This window comes from Muntiacus reevesi, chromosome 17 (genome assembly GCF_963930625.1).
Source record: "Muntiacus reevesi chromosome 17, mMunRee1.1, whole genome shotgun sequence".
Lineage (NCBI taxonomy): Eukaryota > Metazoa > Chordata > Mammalia > Artiodactyla > Cervidae > Muntiacus > Muntiacus reevesi.
In genome coordinates this window covers 56,080,694-56,092,124 of record NC_089265.1, presented here as the reverse complement: position 1 = coordinate 56,092,124, position 11,431 = coordinate 56,080,694, and the positions used below count along the sequence as shown (strand labels likewise).

The 11,431-nt window shown below is 51.5% G+C and overlaps 2 protein-coding genes across 2 annotated transcripts; both read left to right on the top strand.

Moving 5' to 3' along the window:
* The first annotated feature begins 318 nt into the window (after positions 1–318).
* On the top strand, positions 319–1,257 carry LOC136148699 (olfactory receptor 13J1-like). Its single transcript, XM_065908390.1, has one exon. It carries the CDS (start codon positions 319–321, stop codon positions 1,255–1,257), a length of 939 nt encoding a protein of 312 aa, XP_065764462.1.
* An 8,270-nt stretch (positions 1,258–9,527) lies between these two features.
* Positions 9,528–10,490, top strand: LOC136148367 (olfactory receptor 2S2-like). The gene has a single exon (XM_065907872.1). It carries the CDS (start codon positions 9,528–9,530, stop codon positions 10,488–10,490), a length of 963 nt encoding a protein of 320 aa, XP_065763944.1.
* Positions 10,491–11,431: the final 941 nt, after the last annotated feature.

Sequence of the window (11,431 nt, the reverse complement as noted above, 5' to 3'; positions counted from 1 at the left end):
AATGACTCTGAGAAGTTCTGCAGTACATTATTTACTTTAGATTAATCCAACATTGTTTCAAATTGCTTTTTCAGATTGCCCACATTGCCATTAACACTCTTAGAGAAATTCTGACCCACCTCAATCCTCATTTCTCACGTGGCTCTATTGAAAACTGGAAGAAGTGTGGGGACTGCCCAAAGTCTCAGAGAGAATGTGGGTCAGGGCTCAAAAAGGCCCTGGCAATACGCTTCACCCCTAAAGAGACTCTGGGCTCCCCGCCACCCTGCACCCTCTTTCCCTGCCTCCCAGCCACGCGTCTTGCCAGAGCTCTGAGATATGGAGCCCGTCAATAGCACAGAGGTGTCTGAGTTCTTCCTGAGAGGATTTTCAGGGTACCCTGCCCTGGAGCGCCTGCTCTTCCCTCTGTGCTCAGCCATGTACCTGGTGACCCTGCTGGGGAACATAGGCATCGTGGCAGTCAGCGTGCTGGAGGCCCGCCTGCACACACCCATGTACTTCTTCCTGGGCAACCTCTCCATCCTGGACATCTGCTACACGTCCACTTTTGTGCCCCTGATGCTCGTCCACCTGCTGTCAGCCCAGAAGACCATCTCCTTTCTTGGCTGCGCACTGCAGATGTGTCTGAGTCTGTCTACAGGCTCCACAGAGTGTCTGCTGCTCGCCATTATGGCCTACGATCGCTACCTGGCCGTCTGCCGGCCCCTTAGGTACCCCGTGCTGATGAGCCGCCGGCTCTGCTGCGTGCTGGCGGGAGCCGCCTGGGTCCTCTGCCTCTCCAAGTCGGTGACTGAGACAGTCATCGCCATGAGGCTGCCCTTCTGTGGCCACCGTGTGATCAGTCACTTCACCTGCGAGATCCTGGCAGTCCTGAAGCTGGCCTGTGCTGACACGTCCATCAGTGAGGTCTTCCTGCTGGTGGGTGCCATCTTGCTGCTGCCCGGGCCCCTGGCCTTCATCTGCCTGTCCTACACGCTCATCCTGGCCACCATCCTGAGGGTACCCTCAGCCGCCGGACGCCGCAAAGCCTTCTCTACGTGCTCAGCACACCTGGCCGTGGTGATGCTTTTCTACAGCACCGTCATCTTCATGTACATGAAACCCAAGAGCAAGGAGGCCCGTGTCTCTGATGAGGTCTTCACGGTCCTCTACGCTGTGGTCACACCCATGCTGAACCCCATCATCTACAGCCTGAGGAACAAGGAGGTGAAGGAGGCAGCCAGGAGGGTGTGGGGCAGGATGCAGGTCTCCAGGTGAGGGAGGCCAGGGCTCCTGCATCTTAGCAGGTCAGGTCTGCCTTCGCCTACAGAGAGGGTGGATAGGGCGCAGGGTTGGGGGTCTGGAATCTTCACCCCAGAAAGGCAGCACCACCTCCCGCTGATCCTGCCACAGATCCCAGCTCAGAATTCCACCTTTGTTCCTTCCCCAGGCAGAGCCCTGGGCCAGCTCTCAGCATCATCCCCGCATCTTCACACCAGCCTCCCGGCTGGCCTCAAGATTTCAGTCTTTTTCCTCCCAATCTATCCTCCAAGGGTCATCCAGAGGGATATGTTGGAAAAGTCTATTTGATCATGTCTCTCTCTTGACTGAAACCCCTGAATGGCTCCCAGAGCTCTCAGGATGAAGTGAAAGGGCTTCACTGGGGGCATTACAGGCCCCTGCAACCTGGCCCTGGGGCTCATGACCAACCCCCTCCCCTGCCCCGTGCCCCACAGACTCCTCCTGTCAGCCGCACACACCGGCCCGGCAGGAGCCTCGGTGCACCCAGCAATGCCCAGCTCTCTGCCCTTCTTGCCTCTTCCCACAAGGCAGCCCCCACCCAGCACACAGCTCCATGTGTACAAGGACTGCCTGATCCTTAAGGCCCGTCTTTTTATTTTGAAAATGTAGTTCCCTGAGCTACACATGAGGTCCTTGTTGTTATCCTATTTTATATATAGTACTGTAAATCTGTTAACCCCCAGCTTCTAATTGACCCCTTTCCCACCTAAGGCCCATCCTGAACGACACCTCCTCCAGGAAGTCTCCCCACTCTGCACCTCTCACTGTGCTCCTCCTGCTTTGTTTCAGAGTTGCTCTAAGAGCCGGCCGTACCGGGTTTCACTCTGTCCCAGGGTCCGGCTCTGCACAACCCCAAGCCCACACTGGTTTCTTAAACAGACAGAAAACACTCAGCATAGGGCAGAGCCCGGGGTCGTGCCCAAATCTGAGCAGGGCTGAGATGAAGTTCGCAGATGACAGTCAAAGTCCGGCACCTGGGGTGGTGATCGCAGAGGCAGTGATGAGGCCCAGCCTCCAAGATTTGCGGCCCAGCCCAGGCCCTGGGACACTGGTCACCCGGAGCAGCTGAGGGTCTGGCTTCCTCTATCGCGTTAGCAGCAGCCCCTCCATCGCCTCCCTGCCGAGCATCCAGGCTTCATGTGTCCTTGGGGAGACTCTACTTCACCTGCCTTCACCCCACCTACTAAGACCCTGCCATTTCTACGTCTTCCTGGAGCTCAGCCTCCTCCTAGGTTTGAACACATGGAGGAAACAGACTCAGACTTGAGAGCATCTCCATTCCCTGCCCCCTCTGGCCTCAGTGGTACCATCTTGTGTGATGGGAGAGCTCGGCCGCCGCGCGGCAGGCCCGCTCTCCGGTGCCCCGTAGGTAAGCACAGTCCTTGTCTGAGCCTTCAGGTACCCTCCAGTCCCTCTTCCTGCCTCCTCTGTTGGTCAGAACAGAGGCGCAGAGAGCAGCAGAGCCCGCAGCCCGCAGCTGACCAAGCCAGGGCGAAGCTTCTGCAGAGATGTCCTGCCAGGCCTCTGATGCCATGACCGGAGTTTGGACTTAAGCTGTGGGGACTGGGAGTTTACAATCACACTTACTTTTAGCAGGGCCACTGATTAGACACCAATTCTTCACCCATGAAACTGGCCAAGAATTTTTCTAACATATATTTGTAACTATAGTGCAGTGAGGCAGGTAATATCATACACAGGTGGTAAGGGTGGGAATAAATTTATATGAACTTCCTGCCAAGTGAGTTGTGGGTCTGAATCAAGAGACTTGAAAACTTCACACCCTTTGACCCAACACCTCTACTTTTAGGAATTACTCGGAGAAAATTACTACAGGTACAAAGATTTATCTCTTTATCTATCTATATGATTTTAATCACAGAGGTATTTTTGGTAACAAGAATTGTTAAGACTCATAATCTCCAACTGGGGCAGAATGTGTAAATAAATTCCGGTGGAGACCAATGATGGACTGTGACACAGTCATTGTAAACCTTATTTTTTGAAGAATAATTGATGATGGGAAATGCTCACACTGTAATTAACATTCAAAAAGGTAGAACAAGTAACTTTGTACTCAATATAATCTCAATTTTTAATGATATTTTCTTAAGGATATATGAATAAGTATGTATATAGAAATTCCTGGAAAATTATGGCAAAATATTAACTAACAATTGTTTCCTAGAGGTGATGGAGTTAGAGATAAATATTGCTTTCTTAATTATTCTTTCCAATCTTGTTCAATACTTCTAAAATGAACATGACTTTGAACTTAAAAGATAGTTATTTTTGAGAAATGGAAGATCACGTGGCTCCAGATAGAGCCCAGAGGAGAAGGGCCCCTGCCAGAGGGCAGGAAGTGAGGAAGCACAGGTGGAGGCTGACGTAGATGGGAGGTCAGACAGACAGCATGGAGCTGAGACCTCTTGGGGACATTGGGCTGATGGCAGAGATGGCTGAGGAAGGAGGAGACTGGTTTGGTGCTTGAACTTCTGGGATGTTTGGGTGGGTATCGCATCACCCTGAGAGCTGCTCTAACAGATGGGGAAGAAAAGAGTAGTCTGGAGGTGGCAGGAGGGCTAGGGGGGAGCTCGTTTGTGGGCAAGAAGTTCCCGTTCCTCCGCAGTCAGAAAACACGTGATGACAATCTTCCAATGTTTTATTTTGACCTGTATTTTTGACAAACGATATTCCAAGAGACATATCACAGTTTATTCAGAAAACTTGCAATTGCTGCTGCATTATTTAAGGCTGTTTTTAGTCCTTAAGCTCTGTCAAGTTGTCATTCTTTCTTGTGAAGAAAGGAGAATGGCATGGGAAGGGAGACAGAAAAGGGGACCTGCAGACACTCACACCCAGCTCAGCCCCTGACTTCACATCCATCACGGGGCCCAGGCCTCATCCTGTGGAGCAATCCCTTTCCTTAACCTCCCCTGCGGGCTCGGTGGTAAAGAACCCGCCTGCCAATGCAGGAGACACGGATTCCATCCTTGGGTTGGGAAGATCCCCTGCAGAAGGGAATGGCAACTCCAGTATTTCTTTGTAGGAAAACCCATGGACAGAATAGCCTGGTGGGTACAGTCCACAGGGTCAAACAACTCACAAAAAGAGTCAGATAGAACTTAGCGACTAAACTATACCAACAACCTCTCATGAGCACAGGTCCCCACAGCTCTCTTGCCAGGAGACACCCCATTCCATAGCCCCCAAGCCTCAGGTCCAGGGGCAGGGCTGCAGGGAGACCCGGTCTTCAGATGCCTGTCCAGGGTCTCTCCTGTGTCCACCTCTCCCAGCCGGGCCCTCCTGGGGCAGCACAGGGAGCCTGGGGTCTCTGAAGCCCCATCGTGCCGAGACTGCAGACTTGTGTCGTCCCAGAGTCTGAACTTTAAATTGGACAGGGACTGTGAGGTCCCCGAAGGCAGGGAGCAGGAGAGATGTCTCCGTGGCAGGAGACCAGGAGGCTGGGCCTCGGGGGCTCGGGGGCTCGATCCTGGCCCACCCCAGCACAGCGTCTCTGCTCGGAATGCACGCAGCACTCCTCACTCTGCTCTCCCAGCCTTGGGTCACCACACCTGTCATCTGCTCAGCCACCTGCTGACACCCAGGTCACTGGACCAACAGGTAGGAGGCAAGGAGAATCCATCTGGCATGTTGACTAGTCTTCTGAAATCTTTTTTAAACATAAGAGACCAGAATACCTGCTTGGAGAAGGGAACAAAGTGATACTATAATATCTGCTACCACTTAATTGAATACTTACACTGTGCAAACCTCAGTGCTAAGACCTTTCACTGAATCCTCAAGATTGCCCCACAAGGAAATACTATTCTTATCCCTACAGGTAAGGAGGCTGAGACTGAGATAGCCTTTAGCAAGTGGCAGGTTTCAGACCTGGGCTTGGTGGTCTGACTCCAAAGCCCACCCTCACCAGCTCTGCCGTCACAGTGTGGAGTGATGCAGGAATCCAGATGCAGGAACTTCTCGGTCATTCTAAGAGGAACTTCTTCTGCTCCTCAGCTTCCTTTTAAAATCATGTCTGAAGCTTAAAATAAGAATGAAATGGTTCAAGCTAGATTAACCAGCCAATGAAACTGATATGATAGTAACCTGGATTGGAAGTTGCTAGAAAGATGAGGGAATATTTCATGGATGGTACAGAGTATAAGAAAGCACATATTGAATAATTCCATTTCACACAAGGAGAAACTCAGCGAAGGTCATGGAGCAGAATGGGAACAAGGGCAAGAATAAAATCTGGAGCCCTCACTCCAAGGCTAGGGCTCCTTCCAGGGCATCACCTTGCCTCTCAGGAGGGCTAAAAGTGGGGAGAGAGTTAGATAGTGATTCTCTGTAAACATGACTTTCCAGGACATGATGGAATGAAAGTGTTTTCCTGAGTCTACTGCAAAACACCACTGCAGCAAAATGCCCCGCAGCAGGTCTGGTCCTCCTCCTCTGGGCATTTGTAGGATGACACAGGGCAGCGGGCTGTGGACAGACGGGACACATCTCACTTCTGAGTCGGAGCAGTGAGCTGCTGGTGTGAGAGGCTCTGCTGGGTTCTTCGCCAGCTGTGAGGACTGGTGACGTCCCAGATGGTGGAGCCAGGGTCTCTAAGGATGACAACCTGGATCAGAGCCCCCTGAAAACCTGCCGTGGACATGAAGAGTGAGAACTAAACCTCTGTCCTGGTAAGTCACAAAAATCGTGAGGTTGTGTGTTATGGCAGCAAGGCTCTGCTCATCTTTTTCCGCTGTAAGATCCTTTTCATTTGAAACTTTAATCTTTTTATTTTGTCTTGGGGTATCGCTGATGAACAATATTGAGGTAGTTTCAGGTGAGCAGGGAAGGGACTCAGTCATTCAGACACAAGGATCCATTCTCCCCCTGCCCCTCCGCACCATCCAGCCTGGCACATAACATTGGGTAGACCTCCCTGTTATGTGCAATATGTCCTCGGTGGTTATCCATTTTGAATGTAGCCAAAACTCAGCCCGTCTTGGTGGAAAAGAGAACTACAGACGCTGTCTGTGGTGCCAGCCTGAGCGCCTGTTGCAGTCCAAGCTGGCAACAACCTGGAAACGTGGTGTTTTCTAGACAGAGTCTTATTTCTTTGGGGTCACAAGCCTACAGCTTCATGGGCTGTTCCCGATTCCCATGAATGTGTTCTGATTTGGCTTAAATTGCAAGGAAACCCACCTGTCTCCTCATTTAGCTCTTCAGGGAGAGCAGTTGTCCTTGCATGGAGGAGATGCCACCCCAGCGCTCTGGTCCTTGGAATCTCATCCTGTGTGTGCCCACGGGGGAAGAAGAAGGAGGGTGATCTCAAAGTCAGACATCTGGGATCAGGATTTTAGCAGAAGGAAAGCGCTGGATCTTAAACTGCAGCTCCCGGATGGGGCGCTGGAGAGCCTGCGGGTAAACTGGACCCAGCCGTGTGATTTCCGTGGCTCACAGTCTCCTGGGTGAGAGGGACCGAACACACAACACGGCGTGCTAACGACTGTGTGCGCTACGGTGTCAGGATGTCAGTGCTGTGGAGACGTCTCAGAAGGCAGCCCCAGGGAGGAGCGGGGTGTGAGCGGAGCCTGGGAGGACAAGTACAGAGAGAACGGGGCTCCAGCCTGAGGAAAGCAGGAGAAGGGGGGGGACAGGAGCTGTGGGGTTTGTCCACCAGCGGGGACTGGTGTGCTGAGGCGGGGAGGCTTGCGCGAAGGTACAGAAGGTGAGGCGGGGCTGGGGGGGGCTGATGACAGAGCGCTCCGATGCCCATGCCATTCCCACCTGGTCTCTCTGATGGAGACAAGGGGGGGACAGAAACGCAGAGTGAGGTGGTCTCCCAGCTTTTACTTGCCTGAAAACACCCCACTCCTGTGTCCAGTGCCAGAATTGGAGGTTATCAGGACTCTTGGACATAGACAAAGGCCTTATATTTGAATCTGAAAAGAAGCTGTGGACTTAATCCAGCCACATGAAGTCATAACCTAGGAGAGAACTGCCCTGTAAACTTCTGCTTTCCAGACCTCAAGTTTTACTCTGTCTTTACATTCCAGACTCAAAGAGAATCTAGATGTTTCTAAAGCCAAGTGAGAGGAAGGAATAGGATCAAGGTCACCAAGAGACAAGGGGATGACTGTAAACACCGGGAGGGAAGAAGGCACATAAGCCTCTGCTGTGCTGCCAGCATCAGTACATAGTAGGTGCTCAGTAATAAAATCTTGGGTGTGTGAATTAATAAGCCATCACTCTCAGGCAGTTATTTACCTTTTTGCCAAATTTCAACAAGAGAATCCCTACCTTACAATGTTTACGTGGGTAACATTTATGGTCAATGACGGACCCAGATTAATCACCTACCCGCCATGACCCAGAAACCTCCTTAAGAATATCATCATGATTTAGGCTGGAGGAGGGATAACCAGCACAGGCTCTGGGGAGAGAGGGAGTCCTGACAGATGCTGGAGGTCTTGTCTGGGAGGAGGGGAGCACGGATCCAGCAGGTGCCATGGTTGAAGGCGCAGCCTTGCCACTAGGTCATTTGCTGGTACTTTTTTCTGTGAGTCTCATCTGGACTACACAGAATCCTCACGTTTCAAAAGGAAATTGAGTCTCACAGGCCCAGAGACTTGGTCAATATTGCACAGCTCCACTTACTTATGAAGCTGTTCTGCAGAGCTGGGTTTTGAATTGACTGTAGACTGACTGGCCTTGGAAGCATTCGCAGGATGAGGTTCCTGGAGGAAGTAGACAGTTTGCTCTCAGGTGTAACAGAGGAGACAGGCACGCAGCACAAGAAGAGGAAGGATGGCCAAGGGCTGCGGGAGGAAGGAGGGAGCAGGTAACTGCGCAGGGGGCAGGTGGGCGAGGAGGACAGATGAGCTGGCTCAGCAGACGAGAAGAAGCATCTCCCTACTGGGGAAGAGGGAGGACAAGCCTTCAGAAGGGAGCTTCTTGGGCAAAGTTATAGCTCTGGGGATAGACAGGGTTTATTCAGGAAGAGTAAGCTCACCAGCTGATATGAATGATAGATGCAAATCTACAGGAAGAATGAGAGGGAGGGAACCATTGCTGAAGGACAGAGAGGACTGTAGTGTTGTCCTAGGACATTGGCTTCTCGTCAGTCTATATGTGAATAGGTGGAGGGAGGGGTAACTTGATCTTCTGACATGTTAAATTTCATTGTCAGCCGTTATTTATCCCTAAGAGCAGGGAGTCGCTTGGGCCACAAGACACCTTTCCATCTAACACTTGACCCTTGTCTCCCTCCAGACACTGGCATTTCCCCAGGCGCTGAGACCAGCTCAGAAGAGACATGGAGGCTCCTGGGCAAAGACTGTGGCCGCTTCCCACCCTCTCTTGATAGAGCGGGTCGGTGACCCAGGACACCTCTGCCAGATTAGAACCTGCCTTTCCCTCCTGTGTAATATTATTGGCAATATCATTTATCGTAAAAAGCTCTATGGAGGCCAAGAGGAGACTCAATTGGCTTTTATGACCAGAGTTAAATGTTGTGACCAGTGGCTCTATTGGGATAAGTATGTTCTTGTATATTCTTTTCAAAAGCAATGCATGGTCTCTGATCTTAAGTAGAGACTCCGGAATAAGGCTGGTTAGCTTATGCAGTACATGTTCAACCTTTATGCCCAAAGGAATGAGGTGACCATCACTCATCACCCACCTGCCTTCCCAAGGTCAACCCACTTAATTAGAGAAAGAGGAATAGCACTGGTTACAGTTGTGGCATCTTTTTGTCCACGTGGTCCTCTTTCTGCTATAGCCCAGCACCTAAACACCCTGCACAGGGTAGGAACTCAACAAATCCTCAGTAAGTGAATGAATCTGAAATCGGACGGGCATCATTCAGTCACATGAAGTCGTAATCTAGAAAACGTGCTTCCTCTTAATAGCCAAGAAGACTGTAGATTGAAAAGGAGCTCGAAAAACATGAATTTATTCTCTTGTCTCCCATAGGCCATCCAGGGGAGAAGAGAGAAGAGCTTAGGAGATTAGAATGGACCCCATCTCCTGTAAGTTACACCAGAACGACAGAACTGAGGGGGCTGGCTTGCAGACCTGAAGTCCCCTCTCTCATTGTACCCTTGGTGAAGCTGAGCTCCAGACGCATGGCTGACCCGCCCCAGGTCACAATCCACGCTGCTTGGCTCCCAGGCCCACTGTGCTTTATCCAACACCTTCATGGGACAGATGGGAAAAGTGGGAGAGTGAGATGGATGCAGACTGAGATGAATGGGGCAAACCAGACGGTCGTGACGGAGTTTGTCCTGCTGGGGCTCCACGACCACCACGACCTAGAGATGGTCCTATTTGTGCTCTGCCTGGGCATCTACTCCATGAACGTGCTGGGGAACGCTCTCCTCATCGGGCTGAACATGCTGGACCCCCGCCTGCACACCCCCATGTACTTCTTCCTCAGCAACCTCGCCCTCATAGACATCTCTGCCACGTCCTCTGTCGTGCCTCTCATGCTGGTCCACTTCCTGGAAACCCAGAGCACCATCTCCTTCCCTGGCTGTGCCCTGCAAATGTACCTGACCCTGGCGCTGGGCTCCACGGAGTGCGTGCTCCTGGCCACGATGGCGTGTGACCGGTACGTGGCCATCTGCCAGCCACTTCGCTACTCAGAGCTCATCAACCGGCAGACCTGCATGTGGATGGCAGCGGTGACCTGGGGGGCAGGCTTAGTCAACTCCCTTCTCCATTCCAGTCTCACCTGGAGCCTCCCCTTCTGTGGCCACAATGTCATCAACCACTTCTTCTGTGAGATCTTGGCGGTGCTGAAACTAGCCTGTGGGGACATCTCTCTCAATGCACTGCTGTTAATGGTGGCTTCAACTGTTCTGACGCTGTCCCCACTGCTGCTCATCTTCCTGTCCTACGTGTTCATCCTCACTGCCATCCTGAGGGTGCCCTCTGCTGCCGGCCGGCACAAAGCCTTCTCTACCTGCTCTGCCCACCTCACAGTGGTGGTGATTTTCTATGGGACTATCTCCTTCATGTACTTCAAGCCCAAAGGCAAGGACCTCAACCTGGATAAGCTTATTGCATTGTTCTACGGGGTCGTGACCCCCTCGCTGAACCCCATCATCTACAGCCTGAGGAACGCAGAGGTGAAAGCTGCCACCATAGCTCTGCTGAGGGGAGACCTCCTCTCCAGGAAGATGTCCCGCTTTGCTTTGGTTCTCTAAGTCCTTCAGACAGGTGTGTGGGTGCTGAATCGCTTTAGTCCTGACCAAGTCTTTGGGAATCTATGGACTCAAGCCCTCCAGGCTTCTTTGTCCATGGCATTCTCCAGGCAAGAATACTCAGGTGTGTTTCCATGTCCTCTTCCATGGGATCATCCTGACCCAGGTATTGAATCAGGATTTCTTATATCTCCTACATTGGCAGAGGGGTTCTTTACCACTAGCGCCACCTGGGGGACTAGTTATCCTGTGGCGTGACTTCAAAATTAACTTCCCTGGTGTCTCAGATGGTAAAAGCAACTTCCACAATACAGGAGACCTGGGTTCGATCCCTGGGTTGGAAAGATCACCTTGAGAAGGAAATGGCAACCCACTCCAGTATTCCTGCCTGGAAAATTCCTTGGACAGAGGAGCCTGGCATGCTGCAGTTCATGGGGTCACAAAGAGCCGGACACGACTGAGTGACTGGACTGAACTGAAGCCCATCTGTTTTGTGTCCACAATATTTCACTACACTGGGGGTGCCTCGAGGGCAGGACTCTTTAGGGGCTTGTTTCTAGAGCTCCACAGGGCTTTCCCAACAGATGGTTATTGAACTGTCACTCAAATACACAGATGACACCACCCTATTGGCAGACAGCGAGGAGGAAATAAAGAGCCTCTTGATGAAGGTGAAAGAGGAGCCTCAAAAGGCTGGTTTAAAAGTCAACATTCAAGAAACAAGGATCATGGCACCCAGTCCGAACACTTGATGGCAAACCGATGAGGAAACAATGGAAAGAGAGACAGATTTTATTTTCTTGGGCTCCAAAAATCACTGGTGACCACAGCCATGAAATTAAAAGACGCTTGTCTACTTGGGAGAGAAGCTATGACAAACCTAGACAGCATATTAAAAAGCAGACACATTAATTTGCCAACAAAGGTCTGTCTAGTCAGAGCTG